Below are 16,817 nucleotides of genomic sequence, written 5' to 3' on the forward strand. Positions count from 1 at the left end.
GTCCATGTTGAGGCAAAAGTTGGTATTCGTCCTTTCTGATGGCTTTGTGATATTCCACTGTTTATATGGACCACATCTTCTTATACATTTATTTGTCTTTGTGTCTTCTAAAATCTTTTTTCATCAATATCTTGTAGTTTTCAGTGTAGAGATCTTTCATCTCCTTAGCTAAATTTGATCCCAAGTATTGTATTGTTTTGAAACTGTTGTAAATGAGATTGATTGCTTTCTCTCTTTTTCAGAAAATTCATTGTCAGTGTATAAAAACACTACTCAATTTTATATGTTAATTTTGTATTCTGAGACTTTACTGAACTCATTGATGTAACACATTTTTGGTTGAGTCTTTAGGGTTTTTTTCTATATAAAGTTATCTGCAAATAGAGGTAGTTTTCTTTCTAATTCTGATAATTTTTATTTCTTTTTCTTGTGTGATTGCCCTAGCTAAGACTTCTTGAACTATGTTGAATAGGAGTGCTGAAAATGGCAATCATGTCTTGTTCTAATCTTAGAAGAAAAGCTTTCAATATTTCACCATTCAGTGTGCTATTATCTGTGGGCTTCTCTGTGTGACCTTTATTGTGCTGAGATATGGATCTTCTATGTGTAATTTCTTCAGAGTAGGTATTCTGAATGGATAATGAATTCTGTCCAATGCTTTTTCTGTATCTATTGAGATGCTCATATGTGTCTTTTTATTCATTCAATTAATGTGATATATTCATATTGATTGATTTGCCTATGTTAAACCATCCTTGCCTCCCAGGAATAAATTCCACTTGATCGAGCTGTATGATCCTCTTAATGTGCTGCTGAAGTGGTTTGTTAATATTTTATTGAGAATATATATTTTTCTGTATAATAATATAAATAAATATATGTAAATTTAAATAAATTTGTATAAATAAATATATAATATTTTATTGAGAAATTTTGCATTCTTGAGGGATGTTGGTCTGTAATTGTTTTATTTTATTTCATTTTGTTTTGTTTTTAGTTTTCTAATTTTAGTATCAGGATAATGCTGGACTCAAAGAATGAGTTTGGGACAATTTCTTCCTCTTTAATTTTGTAGAACTCTGAGAAGGATTGGTGTTAATTCTTCTTTAAATGTTTGCTAAAATTCAGTGGTGAAGCCATCTAGTCCTGGGTTTTTCTTTGTTGAGAGATTTTTGGTTACTGATTCATCTCCTTACTCATAATTGGCCTATTCAGATTTTCTATTTCTTTCCAAATTAGTCTTGGTAAGCTGTATGTTTCCATGAATTTTTCCATTTCTTCTAGATTGTTTGTTTGTTTGTTTGTTTTTTTGCATAAAGTTGTTCTTAGTAGCCTCCTATGACCCTTTGAATTTCTGTGGTATCAGTTGTAATGTCTCCTATTCTCTCTTTTTAATTTGGTTAGTCTACCTATGAATTTGTCAGTTTTTGTTTATCTTTTGAAAGAACCAACTCTGGGGCGCTTGGGTGGTTCAGTGGGTTAAAGCCTCTGCCTTTGGCTCAGGTCATGATCCCAGGGTCCTGGGATTGAGCCCCACATCGTGCTCTCTGCTCAGCAGGGAGGCTGCTTCCCCCTCTCTCTCTGCCTATTTGTGATCTCTCTCTCTCTCTCTCTCTCTCTGTCAAATAAATAAATAAAACCTTAAAAAAAAAAAAAAGAAACAACTCTTAGTTTAGCTAAACTTTTCTAATGTTTTCTGTTCTTTGTTTTTTTCTACTCTAATCTTTGTTGTTTCCTTTCTTCTGCTAACTTTGGGCTCAATTTTTTTTTCTACTCTTTAAGATGTAGAGTTAGGTTGTATATTTAGGATCTTTTTTGCTTCTTAAGTAGACATATATTGTTATGAAGTTCTCTCTTAGAACTACTTTTGCCACATCCTACAAGTTCTTTTTGTGTTTTGTGTTTCCATTTTTGTTTATCTGAAGGAATATTTTCTTCACTTTAATGCCTTCTTTGATTCTTTTGTTTTTTAGGAGAGAATAGTTTAATTTTCATGTATTCATGAATTTTCCAGTTTTCTCTTATTGATTTCCAGTTTCACACTGTGGTAGTCAGAAAAGATTCTTGGTACTATTTCAATCTTCTTAAATTTGCTAAGACTTGTTTTGTGGCCTAACATATGGTCCATCCTAGAAAATATTCCATGTGTACTTAAGAAGAATGTATTACTCAGCTGTTGTTGGATAGAATGTTTTATATGTTTGTTAGGTCCATTTGGTCTATACTGTTGTTCAAGTCTGCTGTTTCCATAATGATTCTCCCTCCAGATGCTCTGTCCATTGTTGAGAGTGGGATATTAAAATCCCCAACTATTGTGTTACTGTTTATTTATCCTTTTATTTCTAGAAATTTTTGCTTTTGTATGTTGGTGCTTCACCATTGTGTATATATATATTCTTGTTACATCAGTTGTTATATCTCCTTGTTGTATTAGGCCCCTCTGTCATTACGTAATGACTTTTTATCATTTTTATCATTTTTTTTCAAAGATTTTATTTATTTATTTGACAGACAGAGATCACAAGTAGGCAGAGAGGCAGACAGATAGAGAGAGAGGGGGAAGCAGGCTCCCTGCAGAGCACAGAGCCCGATGTGGGGCTCGATCCCAGGACACTGGGACCGTGACCTGAGCTGAAGGCAGAGGCTTTAACCCACTGAGCCACCCAGGTGCCCCCATTTTTATCATTTTTAACTTAAGATCTATTTTGTCTAAGTATAGACATGAACTTCTCTTTCTTTCTTTCTTTCTTTCTTTTTTTGCTTATCATTTGCTTGAAATGTCTTTTTCCAATCCCTTCACTCTCATCCTATGTGTGTCTTTAAGGCTAAAGTGCTTCTCTTGTAGACAGCACATTGTTGGATCTTGGTTTTGCTTTTTATCCATTCAGACATTCTGTGTCTTTTAATCCATTTCTATTTAATGTAACTATTGACAGGAAAGGACTCACTGTTTCCATTTTGTTTATTTCTTTCTAGTTGCTTTGTAGATCTATTTTTCCTTGTTTCTGATTCTGGTGACTTTTTTGTGTGTTTTGATGTTTTTGGTTTCAATTTCAATATGCTTTGACTTCTTTGTCTTGTTCTTTCATGAAATTACCACAACATTTTTCTGTATAATTCCCATAAAGCTTACATGAAGTATCTTAAACTTATAGTGCCTGATTTTAAACTGATAACGACTTAACTTTGATAGCATTTGGAAGCTTTACACTTTTACTTCTCTTCCTCACACTTTAGGTTATTACCAAATAGGTTCTTTTGCTATAATTTATGTGTTTTTTATATTGTGTAACTAACAACAGATCATTCTATTTATAGTTATTTTTATTATGTTCTTTTTTTTTTTAAATTTTATTTTTTAATAAACATATATTTTTATCCCCAGGGGTACAGGTCTGCGAATCACCAGGTTTACACACTTCACAACACTCACCATAGCACATACCCTCCCCAATGTCCATCACCCCACCCCCCATTCCAACCCCCCTCCCCCCATCAACCCTCAGTTTGTTTTGTGAGATTAAGAGTCACTTATGGTTTGTCTCCCTCCCAATCCCATCTTGTTTCATTTATTCTTCTCCTACCCCCTTAACCCCCCATGTTGCATCTCCTCTCCCTCATATCAGGGAGATCATATGATAGTTGTCTTTCTCCGATTGACTTATTTCGCTAACCCTCTAGTTCCATCCATGTCGTCGCAAATGGCAAGATTTCATTTCTTTTGATGGCTGCATAGTATTCCATTGTGTATATATACCACATCTTCTTTATCCATTCGTCTGTAGATGGACATCTAGGTTCTTTCCATAGTTTGGCTATTGTAGACATTGCTGCTATAAACATTCGGGTGCACGTGCCCCTTCGGATCACTACGTTTGTATCTTTAGGGTAAATACCCAGCAGTGCAATTGCAGGGTCATAGGGTAGTTCTATTTTCAACATTTTGAGGAACCTCCATGCTGTTTTCCAGAGTGGTTGCACCAGCTTGCATTCCCACCAACAGTGTAGGAGGGTTCCCCTTTCTCCGCATCCTCGCCAGCATCTGTCATTTCCTGACTTGTTCATTTTAGCCATTCTGACTCGTGTGAGGTGATATCTCATTGTGGTTTTGATTTGTATTTCTCTGATGCCGAGTGATATGGAGCACTTTTTCATGTGTCTGTTGGCCATCTGGATGTCTTCTTTGCAGAAATGTCTGTTCATGTCCTCTGCCCATTTCTGGAGAAATACTATGTTTTTTTTAAAATAACTTTTAGAGTTGTAAATGAGTTATGCACCACGCTTACCATATTGCAAATTCTAACTATGACTATAAATTTATAATTACCAATGAGATTTACTCTACCTTTTTATGTTTTTATGATATTAATTAGCATTGCTTTACTTCCATTCAAAGAACTCCCTTTGGCATTTGTTTTTTATTGAGGTATAGTTGATGTATAATATTGTATTAGTTTCAAGTTTGTGACATAGTGATTTGATAATTCTGTACATTATGCAGTGCTCACAATAAGCATAGTTACCATCTGTAGCCATAAAAATTATTAAGATATTATTGACTATATTCTGTATGCTGTACTTGATATCCCTGTGACTTGTTTATTTTATAACTGGAAGTTTGTACCTCTTAATCTATTTCACCCACCCTTCCACTCCCCTTTGGCAGCCACCAGTTTGTCTTCTGTATTTATAAGTCTTATTTTATTTGTTTGTGTTTTGATTTCACATATATGTGAAATCACATGATATTTGTCTTTTTTGTTTTGCTTGTCTTATTTAACTTAGTATGATACTCTGTATAATCATGCATATTGTCACAGATGGCAATATTTCATTTTTATGGCTGAGTAATAGTCCATTATGGATATATGTGTGTGTGTATATATATATATATATATATATATATATATATATATGTATGTATATAACATTTTCTTTATCCATTCACATATCAATGGACATTTAGGTTGCTTCCCTATCTTGGCTATTGTAAATAACGGGGCAGTAAACATAGGGGTCCTGATATCTTTTCAAATGTATGTTTTTGTTTTCTTTAGGTAAATACCCAGCAGTGAAACTACTAGATTATATGGTATTTCTGGTTTTAATTTTTGCAGAAACTCCGTACCACTTCCCTTAGTGGCTCCACCCATTCCCAACAATAGTGCACAGAAGTTCCCTTTCCTCCACATCCATGCCAACCCCTGTTGTTTCTTTTCTTGTTGATTCTAGCCATTATGATGGTTGTGAGATGGTTTCTCACATCGTGGTTTAGGTTCGTGTTTTCCTCATGATCATTGATGTTGAACATCTTTTTGTGTGTTTGTCATCCATTTATGTGTCATCTGTGGAAAAAATGTCTATTCATCTCCTCTGCCTATTTTTAATCAGATTATTAGGTTTATTTTTTTGGGGGGGGTGTTGAGTTGTAGGAGTTCCTTACATGTTTTGAATATTAACCCCTTATTGGATATATCATTTTCAGATATCTTCTTTTATTTAGTAGGTTACTTTTTGAAAAAGACTGAAAAAAAAACCCACATGCCATTTATTGCATAAAGTGAATATAAAATCCAGTATTATGGTGTTTTACTATTTTGGAGTATGAAATAAGGAGGTTTTTTTTTAAACCGTAAAGAAATGCAGACTTCATAATATAACATCCTACATTCAAAATTATTCTTATTTTATAAAACAAAATTAATTTTTTCACTCATTGATTCATTTGCATACCCAAATATTGTTTGCCTACTTCTCAATTTAGATTTTTTAATGAAAACATTAAGCAGTGTGATTAAAATAGGAATAATAGTGGCAAAAAATTAGAACTGTTTTCTGAATTACGTTCTGTTGAGTAATGATGAGTGATCACATGCTTTGACTGAGAAGCGCATAGGACTCAGAACTGACATTTCATTTTATTTTTTAAATTTTTTTTTTTAAAGATTTTATTTATTTATTTGACAGAGAGAGATCACAAGTAGACGGAGAGGCAGGCAGAGAGAGAGAGGGAAGCAGGCTCCCTGCTGAGCAGAGAGCCCGACGCGGGACTCGATCCCAGGACCCTGAGATCATGACCTGAGCCGAAGGCAGCGGCCTAACCCACTGAGCCACCCAGGCGCCCCTTTAATTTTTTTTAAATTTATTTGACAGAGAGAGAGATCACAAGTAGGCAGAGAGGCAGGCAGAAAGAGAGGGGGAAGCAGGCTCCCCTCTGAGCAGGGAGCCTGATGTGGGACTCGATCCCAGGACCCTGGGATCATGACCTGAGCCGAAGGCAGAGGGTTAACCTACTGAGCTACCCAGGTGCCCCTGACATTTCATTTTAAACACCTAAGAACCTGACTTGGATTTTTCTCCTCCAAAATATCAATCATTCTTCTTCAAGATATGAGTGACTTAATGAAAGTTATTTATATGTAGTACCTAACTCATTTTTCTGTGATAAGAATGTTGAATCTGTTTTGCCACTTGAAAAATTATTTCATTAAGACCCATTTTTAACTTTCAAGCAAAACAAAAATCATTTGGTCCTGTAACCTGTTAAGAGCATAGCTTCCTGCTCCTATCACAAGAGTTACTAGGCCTCTTTGGCCCTGTAAACACATTCATATAATGGGGATAATAATAATGATGCTTCCCTCAGTGGGATAAATGTAGGGATTAAATGAGTTAATGTACATCAAGAACTTAGAACAGTGCTTGGCACATTCTAAGAGCTCAATAAATGTGAGCTGTTTCATTATTTTTAGGCACTCCATCCTGATGGGCCCACTAGACTAAGTTAGCCGCAGATGAAGTAGCTAAAATGATAGATTACTTATGTGGGGTGATTTAACAATGTCCATCTGAAAATTTAAAAAGGAAAATGTTTGCAGAATGTACTGTGCCTCCGTGTGGGCAGGGCCAGGCTGTTCTTTCAGCAATAGTTGGGCTTCCTTGTTTGTGAAGACATGCTACACAAATAAGAGAGTTGGCTGCTTGTCCTGGCAGTTTGGGAATGCCTCCAGTCCGTTTCAATCTCTGCCATTCCATTAAAATGCAAATGTAAACAAAAAAGGGTCAGGACCGGGTCCTCTTTTGTCCCTCTTCAGTCTGCACTTTGATCTCACAAATTACCGGTCTTCGATTTTGTTGTTGACGTTTAGGTGCAGGCTTTGAAGGATCAATAATAGGAAACGTCTGCAAAAAGATCTGCATCTTGGTCAGTAGTTTCTGGCTTTGGGATCAAAGGTTGATTTGAGATCAATTAATACCTGCAAACCTCTATTCTTTTAACAACTATTTTCTTAATAAGAAGCAACAGAATATGGCAGAGATGAGAACATAGGAGAATTGTAATAAAAATCCTGTTTGATATTCATGGAAGATACTTAGTTTTTAGAACTCCTGCAGACTTGAGAAGAAAGCTGGCATAGCATTTTGAAAGGGTATCTAGGAGACGAATGGGCCTATAAATTTGGAGAGAGAGAAAGAATTTTTCTTTTTGAATATGGGATAGATTGAAATTTTCTGCTCTAACTGTACTATACCTGGTGTTACAATTAAGACAGTTTGGCAAGGATCAGAGCATACAGCTCAGCATGGGATCAAAACTTTTCTGGCTGGAGAGTCTTATTTCTTGGGATCTTTTCCAGTTTCCAGTGGTAGATTAGTTATTTTAAATAGTAATGAACATTTTTGAGGGTACCAGACACACAGAATACCTTCCTGGCATCATCTTGTTTAATCTTTTTCCCAACCCTATGTAATAGGTAACTTAAAAAAAAAAAAAAAAAAAAAGCAAACCCTGTTTTACAAATTAAATATATATGTCACACACACATATCTCCACTAAAGCTTGGGTTGAAGAACTTTTGCTTCTGTTCAGAAGTCGTAAGGGGCTGAAATATTGATGCTTGAATGCTTGAACACACGTGGCAGAAATCCAAATCTTAAAGTAGTGTCAGCCTTCCAATTGGAAAACAGTTCTAGAATTCACATCAGTGGACATGGAGAATCCAGGCATCTCAAAACTTTGGAAAGATTTTATAAGCCTTTAACATTGGTTGAAAAAACACAAATGGCAATATTAGAAATTTTGACTTCCACGTTCTTGGAAGAAACTGATCTGGAAAAGAGAATTCCACAGTCCCTTTGTTGTGTTGAACCTGGTGGAAGTTACTATCTTCCATTTAGGTCAATTAATTATCTTTCATCTGAAAAGCGTAAGTTGCTTATAACAATACTTGTGCTTAATAGGTTCTTATGTGTTCAGCTGGTTTCCATTTAAGCTGTGGCTTTTATTATCTTAGCCAGGTTATTTTTTTCTGGCAGTCTTTTTCTCAACTAAGCAATGCTGTTTCCCAAACCAAAGACAGACCATTCCAAGGAAAGGCTCTCCCAAAATACAATTTGAACAGAGGTATAAATTCCTTAGACCTTTAACCTTACTGTGTGAGTAATATGCACTGGCAGTCTTTCAGAAAGCTGTATTGAAGATCAAAACAATTCTAAAGGAAAAGTAATAACTTTCATCCTGTCCAATAGATCTTTAAGAACAGGGGCAAAAAAGACAGACTTCCGCATAATTGTATCTTTGGCCTCCAAATTAAAAATGTAAGTCATATCCTAACAAACACCCCCCTGGAGGCAGTAAGTATTAGCAGATTGTCTTGATCAATGAGTTTTTTTCTGTGTCTTTCTTTTTGTGTCTTTCTTTGTTTCAAGCTATTGCTTGAAACAGAGCCCTTAGGAAAGCAGCCTCCCTGGGGTGGACTTCCCAGTGAATGAACAACCCAGTGGCAGAACTAGTGACAATTCTGATAGTCACATTATTTATTATTATTAAGTTAGCTGATAGAGCAGAGTACATGTATTTCTTGAGTTTCTCAAGACAGGTGACAGAAATTAATACTTGGTACTTTTGAGGGTGTAATGAAAAGAGCTCTCTTACCCTGCTAGTAGAGATGGAAATTGTTACATGCTTTAAGCAAAGTAGTCTGGCAATTTGTGTCAAAAGTCTTTTAAAAATGCATTTCTTTTGTCTTATTAAATTCAGTTTCTGAAAATTTATCCTAAGGAAAAAGCAGAAAGTCTATATGATGATTTAATTATGAAATCTTTTATGTTAGCATTATATATCAGAACCCCAAATGTTCAAGAGGAGAGGGTGATCCAGGAAACTTTTGTATGTCTTTGTCATGGATATCAGGACTTCTCAATCTCGACCCTACTGACATTTTGGGTCAGTTGATTGTTTTTGGTGAGGACTGTTTTGTGCACTGCGGGTTGTTTAACACCATCCATGGTGTCTCTTCTCACTAGATACTAGTAGTCCCCCCACCTTCTCCACCCCTGTTGTGACAACCAAAATGTTTCCAGACATCATGAGATATTACCTGTGGGGGGAGGGGTGCCATTGCCCTAGTTGAGAACCACTGATATATCAGGCAGATTTTCAAATAGTTTTAGATAAATATTTAAGATGGGAAAATGCTGACAATATTTTTAAAAAATTTTTAAGTGCATGGTTACCACAAAAAGGGAGAAGGGATATCAAAAGACCATGTTAGACGGTGTTCAGTTTTCTTAATGGCAAGGGGTTGTTCTGATAGTGCAAGGCAAAGCCAGAAGCTCCCAACAGAGACCTCAGAGCAGCTCTTGAATAACATAGAAGCCTGTAATATGCTCCCATGAGAAAGGATTCTACCAGGTGCAAAAGCTTCCCTTTTTGGTTTCAATTGAATTTCTTTTTTCCTTCATTCCACCACCTCCCCATTCTTACTCCATTTTCAGCTGTTCTTATGATTTGGCTTTTCATCTGTCTCCTCGTCTACTACAGTAAGTAATCTCTGCGAGCATTCCTGGATGAATCAAAGTTCAGTTTCCCAGCCTTCCTCACCTTGTCCAGGCTTTAGGTCAACATGCTATTTGTCTCAACAGGTTACGGTTTATGTTCAATTTTTTTTTTTTTTTTAAACTGTGTATAGGGGCGCCTGGGTGGCTCAGTGGGTTAAAGCCTCTGCCTTTGGCTCAGGTCATGATCTCAGGGTCCTGGAATCGAGCCCTGCATCGGGTTCTCTGCTCGGCAGGGAGCCTGCTTCCCCCTCTCTCTCTGCCTGCCTCTCTGTCTACTTGTGATCTCTGTCTGTCAAATAAATAAATAAAATCTTAAATAAAACAGTGTATAGAATTATATCATATTTCAAAAATTATTTCTTAGAGATAAATTTTTGTATGATTAAAAATTGATGGGGCGCCTGGGTGGCTCAGTGGGTTAAGCCGCTGCCTTCGGCTCAGGTCATGATCTCAGGGTCCTGGGATCGAGCCCCGCATTGGGCTCTCTGCTCAGCGGAGAACCTGCTTCCTCCTCTCTCTCTGCCTGCCTCTCTGCCTGCTTGTGATCTCTCTCTGTCAAATAAATAAATAAAAAATCTTAAAAAAAAAAATTGAATAGTTCCCTATTTTTAATGTCTATTATTGAAAATATTTTGTAAAAGTGAAAAATAAGTTATTTAAATCACAAACCCTAGGAAAAAGAATTAAATTGATTTCCAATATCTTGGACATTTTTAAATATATTAACCATATTAGTAGGAAGAATATGTAAATGAAGTTGGTCCGGGTAAGCTATTTTCAGATGCTGTTCAGATCTGGGGGGAAATGAGTTATATTATTTCTCGGGCAGCTTGGAAACATGCTATAGTATTTTTTAAAAAGAAGAAGAGGACTATATGGATATCCCCATCCTTGCTCTTCCAAATTAAGTCTCCTGCCATGCTAGATAAGGAATGAAATTTAAAATTTCAAGATTTGAAATTCATTTGCTATAAATTATTTTAGCCCATGGGAAGCTTACTCTTGATATTCAAACTAAATGTCTTTTGCTTTCCCCTTGTGCCACTCAGAAAGTGTAGAAACCTTTGAAGGGCTGAAAATCTCTAGTGATTTTATCAGAAAAGGAAATGTTACCATAGGAAAGAGAATCTTTCTTGCATTTTGGCATCTATGGGAGGAGAGGGGGACACTAAGCTGTATTGTCCCCACACAGAACTTCTGATTGAGAAATTTAAGAGAACTCACTTGTAGTGCATGAAAGAAGTGAGAAGGATTTTGAGAAAGGCCTTGGGGGCCTTGGGGAATGGGGAGGAGACAAAGGAGAAAGGAAAAGGAGTCATAGGTGGGGTGCAGGGCAAGAAGCCAAGTCCTAAGACATAGATGAGTAGCACATGGAGATTTTGCAATGGATTTTTAGGGGAAACTTTTTTGATTTTTAATTTTTGATAGCTTAACTATGTACAGAAATACCAGGAGTGATGCTCAAAATCCTCCCCAACCTTTTAGGACAGGCCCAGAACTAACCCTGGGCTGACCCCCAGTGGGCTGAAATGGCAGACCAGCACCTCAGGTGCAATATGCCTGTACCGGAAGTGATCATAAAAGATGGCTACACACTCAACCTTAGGGACCCAGCTTAGGGACCCAGCTTACTATGGTGGCCTTCAGCAAGAGGTGAGCAGAGATAGGAAGCATGAGATGGACAGGAGAGGGCAGCAGTAATGAGACATCCTGCCAATCGAACGAAGAGGATACTCAGTCTTTAACAATCCACGGGAGTGTGGAAGTGGAGGTGGTGCTCATTGTAGGTGGGAGCCAGCTTGGGAGATTTTCTCAAAGGATCCACTGAGGTTCTAAGTGATCCTTTGCAAAGTCACGCAGACAGGAAAGGAAGCAGACAGAGTTAACCCTGTACTGGTGGAGCACGTGGGCATCAAGGACTTGGAAAGGCACATGCCAGCTGACTGACAGGTTCTCAAGGGAGGAGCAGGACCAAAGAGGGTGAAGAGAGAGGCCAAAATCAAAACCTGACAGAAGAGCTTCCAGGCCAAGAGGCCCCTTCTAAACAAAGAAGCCTGGGATTCCAAGCCAGCTTTAGAGAGCATACTCATTTTATATGTGATTCAAACCAGAAGCCTTCTTACGGTTTACCCATGGATGCAAGAGGCGTCTCCAAAGAGGGAGCAGAAGAGGCAGCCTCCATACCCAAAACACCTGTGGAGAAAGCAAGGAAGGACTCCATTACCACAGGTGGACCACTACCACGGCAATGGGGGAAGAGGTGCCAAGGGCCCTTTGAGCCACTGAGAGCAGCAACAGCCCATAGCATGCCAGTCGCAAATGGCACCCCACCTCCCGCTCTACCCACAGCCAGCCAGCTGTGAACTCTGTGTCTACAAATGGCTCCCTCACCAGCCTGCTCCTACCATGTTCTGGCAGTCTCTTTGGAAAACTCTTCTTCACCCTTAGGGAAACATGCCTCTCTGTAGTTTCTGCATACTGAGTTCACTTCACAAAATCTGAAGTCAGTTATCAATCTCAGTGGGCCCCTGCCTTTTCCCCTGGGACCCGGTTTTCCTTCACTGGCCTGAACGGTCTGACTTTTTTTTTTTCTTCTTCTTCACTGTGCTTCTTAGGTAACAGTTCCCTGTAGTATCTATCAGCCTCTGAGCGCACCTGGATTGTAAGCTTTCCTCCTGGTGTGACCCCAGCAGTGGCTCGGGCTCTAGCCCACAGCTCACCAGCCGGGAGTACAATGGCTGCGGTTTTCTGTGGTCTGGATGCCCTCTGTCTGGGGTGTGGCATGAAGTCAGGTCTGGCTCTAGAAGGGCTTGTCTGCCCTGGTCAGGGCACACAGGTGACTGGAGCGGCTCCAAGGTTCCTGATGATGGAGGACTCTCCTTGTGGCCAACAGGAGTGTTGCGTGGTGACAGGGTAACAGATTCCTTGTCCCTAAGAATCTCACGTTGCTCTGTGGGGGTAGAGGACACCTACCAGGTGCGCACACACTCTGGAAAGGGAAGTGAGCTGAGTCCAAAATTCCGAGACAAATCTACTTTTGGGGAGGAGCACAAGGAAGAACGAACAAAGGAAAAAAGCTTTAGGAAAATGACTTCAAAAGTAGAATTTTGGAAGTTTTGGAAACAGATCAGTGTGGTAGAAAACATTTCCCCTTCGGAGACAGGAGGAGGAGGAAAGAAGGCTGTTGGGCTGGCTAAGGGCTTGCTAGTAATCTGAGGAGAACAGTTTCTGTAGATGGGCAGAGGCTGTGTGGCTGGGGGACCCCTTGAAAGGGGACCCCCAGTGGCTCACGAAAATTGACAGGAAACGTACCAGCAGCTCCCTAAGGAGCTAGCAGTGCAAGGTAGTGTGTGTGTGTGTGTGTGTGTGTGTGTGTGTCTGTCTGTCTGTCTCTACGTGTGTGTGGCCTGTAGAGCACAGACCGCTCTGATCAGCTCCCTCTGAATTCCTATGAAGTAGCTAAAATCTACTGCTGTACAAACAAACACACAAATGAACAGAGAACTTACCTTCCATCATCTTTTTTCCTCTCTTGAATGCTCTGTGCATAGTATAGTTTGATGTCCATGTGGCTAGGGGGTAATGTGCTTAGAATTATTTTAAAAGGGAAAAAGTCAAAAAAGTTTCCAATTAATAATAGGTGTGCTATAATGAATGTAGTGTGTTGGATTTAAAGAAGAATATTCCATTTGCTTATATTTCCTTTTTTTTTAACATCTTAATTTAATTTTATTTTTTTTCTGTGTTCCAGGATTCATTGTTTATGCACCACACCCAGTGCTCCATGCAACTCGTGCCCGCCTTAGTACCCACCACCAGGCTCACCCGTCCCCCTACCCCCTCCCCTCCAAAACCTTCAGCTTGTTTCTCAGAGTCCACAGTCTCTCATGGTTCGTCTTCCCCTTTGAGCAAGGAAACAGCTTTTTTGCTTCCAATGTAGTCCTGTCGATTCAGTCAAATCTCAAATTCTCAAATTCTTAATGATTTCTTTTAATATTGGGAACCCCTAATATAGGTAAATCTAAAATAGTAATCGTTAGGACTTTTTGTGTAGCGAAAGTTTGTTCATTTGTGTCAAAGGTGAGGTTAGGAGAGTAGAATTCTACAGAAGTTGCAGTTGCAAGTAAACGGTTTTTTTTTTTTTTTTAAAGATTTTATTTATTTGTCAGAGAGAGAGGGAGAGAGAGCGAGCACAGGCAGACAGAAAGGCAGGCAGAGGCAGAGGGAGAAGCAGGTTCCCCGCCGAGCAAGGAGCCGGATGCGGGACTCGATCCCCGGATGCTGGGATCATGACCTGAGCCGAAGGCAGCTGCCCAACCAACTGAGCCAGCCCAGGCGTCCCACAAGTAAACGGTTTTAAAGAATATAAAATCAGTTCAATTGAGTAATACAAATTCAATTTAAATAATATGAATTCATTGATTAATTTTAAATAACATGCTTTTGTTATTTTTAATAATTGTATTATTAATTTCAAATAATTATTATTATTAATTTCAAATAATATGAACTCAACTCAATGTGCCTGGTTTTGAAACTGTTCACACTGTGGTTCTGACACTTACTAGGCAAGAACCTACAAGTTTCCCAACTTGCAAAATGGAAAAAAATACCTACTCACAGAACATTTGTGAATGCGAAGATGGAAAAGTTTCTAGCACATAAATGCTCAAAACATGCAAAAACAAGGAATACTGTTATGCTGAAAATTAAAAAAAAATTTTTTTTTTAAACCATGTTACCTTTTGCCATTTTCTAAAAGCAAAACATTTTTCAGCTTTCTTGGGAACAGAGACTAGAAGAGAAATTTGATTTAGGGACTTTTTACAGAGGTTTTTAAAAACCACAACATCATGTTATTCTTGGCCAAAGATAACTTAAATTAGTGAAAAATAGGTCATAGGGCTTTAAATTAATATGTTAGTATTAGCAACAATGACCCATAGTTATACTACTTTTGTAGAAGTTATTTGGGACATTTTTTTTTTAAGATTTTATTTATTTATTTGTCAGAGAGAGTGAGCACAGGCAGACAGAGAGGCAGGCAGAGGCAGAGGGAGAAGCAGGCTCCCCGCCAAGCAAGGAGCCCGACGTGGGACTTGATCCCAGGACGCTGGGATCATGACCTGAGCTGAAGGCAGCTGCTTAACCAACTGAGCCACCCAGGCGTCCCTATTTGGGACATTTTGCTTGCTAAACATCATGAATACATTTTTTGAATTATTAGTGGCCTCCAAGTTAGTAATGGGCTTTTGCTGTGTGTTACTGATATTAAAATGCATTTCTCTTTGTTTTTGGTAGTAACCCCCATCCCTTCCTAATTATGTTCTGCACAGGTTAATATTAGTGCTGGTTTATCACGTTTGGGTACTCAGGAGTGGGGTACCATTCTTTGAAGGTGCCTAGACATGGCCTAAAGACACACTGATGGTGAGGACAAGCTGGCAAAGCATGAGAAATTTATTCGAGTTCTTGTCCAGAAGATTTATCCATCCCTCCAGAAAGTACCAGCATCCTGTTCCTTCCTTGTCTACTTCCTAACCACCTTCCTCCCAGCACCTTCCTTTTACCCTATCATTGCTGTGATAAGAGACTTTCCCCCAAAATGCAGCCTATCATAAAATTTAACTCCTGACCTGTCATTCCGGTTCCTTCACACACCTGTGCTGTCTGTTGCAGAAATTTGGTCTGTGCTTCTCCAATCAGATAGAATTATCCTTTATTCAGAGGGTTGTCCCCCATGGACAATGTCTGTTATGAGACTTAATGTTGTTTAATATTTAGAATCATTCTTTCTTCTTAAATTAGGAGTAAGAATCAGCAGAAACTGCCACGCTATGGCAGTCCCAACATAATTCCCCAGAGTCTGTCTATAAGGATAGTATTTTTGGTAGTTGGGTAAAATTACATAAGTAATGCTGCATGCCAATTAGTTGTATTAAAATATATATTACGCACAGCTTTGTACTTGGCTTAAAAAGTTTCCTTGACAACATCATTTAACTTCTTACTGTTCTTTTCATGTTGCTCGTATAAATATCTAATATATTTTTGTTCAAAACATCAATTAGGGTTCAGTGTAATCTTTATTAATACAGATCTGTTATTACAAGAGGACTGCTGAGCTATGATAATTTGCACAGCAGGAACAATAAAATATCTTCTTTCTTCTTGGGTCTATCCCAGAATGCTTGGCTTTTCTGTTCTTTCACAGAGTACACCAAAGCCTTCCATGATCCCTTTTACAATCAGGATGAGATCTTGAAAGCATTCTTATAAGCAAAAGCCACATTTTCTTCAAAGGTAAACAAGATGGAAGGGTCCCAAATTGCAGATAGATTCAAACAAGACAAATGTATGTGACAGAGCTCCAATTTAATCTTTCACTCTCTCTCTTCATGTAGCCAGAACTCCCCACTTCCTGCGGATTCAGAATGTGGAAGTCAACGCAGGCCAGTTTGCCACCTTCCAGTGCAGTGCCATCGGCCGGACCGTGGCGGGTGACAGGCTGTGGTTGCAGGTACAGTAACTCACCATCACTGACCGGTTCAGGGAGAGTCGAGAGGCAGGAGGGCACGACCCCTGGGGAGGGGTCCAGGGAACCGGGTCAGGATTGGGTTGTTGATGGACGACTGAAGATGTGACTTGTCTCTGTTCCTTCCTTCTTTATTGATAAGTTGTGAGATTCCTAAATGTTCTAGATAATGCCTACTGTTCTTCACAAACCTTTTGTTTTTCCCTTTAAATTTCTGTTTTTTCCCATTCCTTCTGTTGAGCCATTTTGCTTTGAAGATATGGTTGTCAAAATACTTTTAGAGCAGGATATTAAAGTATCAAATATAGAGCTCTCCCCTATTCTTCTTCTTGAGAACTGTCCAGAGCATCGAACACACACACACACACACACACACACACACACACGCACACACACACAGATCTTTTTGTAATTTGAATTCCAACAAGAAAAAAAAGCCTCA

General features: G+C 38.6%; 1 protein-coding gene across 10 annotated transcripts in view; it reads left to right on the top strand.

The window, feature by feature from the left end:
- The window catches only part of PTPRM (protein tyrosine phosphatase receptor type M), an 801,682-nt gene that overhangs the window by 333,641 nt on the left and 451,224 nt on the right, over window positions 1–16,817 (top strand). For all 10 annotated transcript variants that reach the window (XM_047696721.1, XM_047696710.1, XM_047696714.1 and 7 more), the window contains exon 5: window positions 16,245–16,360. In XM_047696721.1, the coding sequence (XP_047552677.1) occupies window positions 16,245–16,360 (116 nt within the window). The remainder of the gene's footprint in view (window positions 1–16,244; window positions 16,361–16,817) is intronic.

Source organism: Lutra lutra, chromosome 12 (genome assembly GCF_902655055.1).
Source record: "Lutra lutra chromosome 12, mLutLut1.2, whole genome shotgun sequence".
Lineage (NCBI taxonomy): Eukaryota > Metazoa > Chordata > Mammalia > Carnivora > Mustelidae > Lutra > Lutra lutra.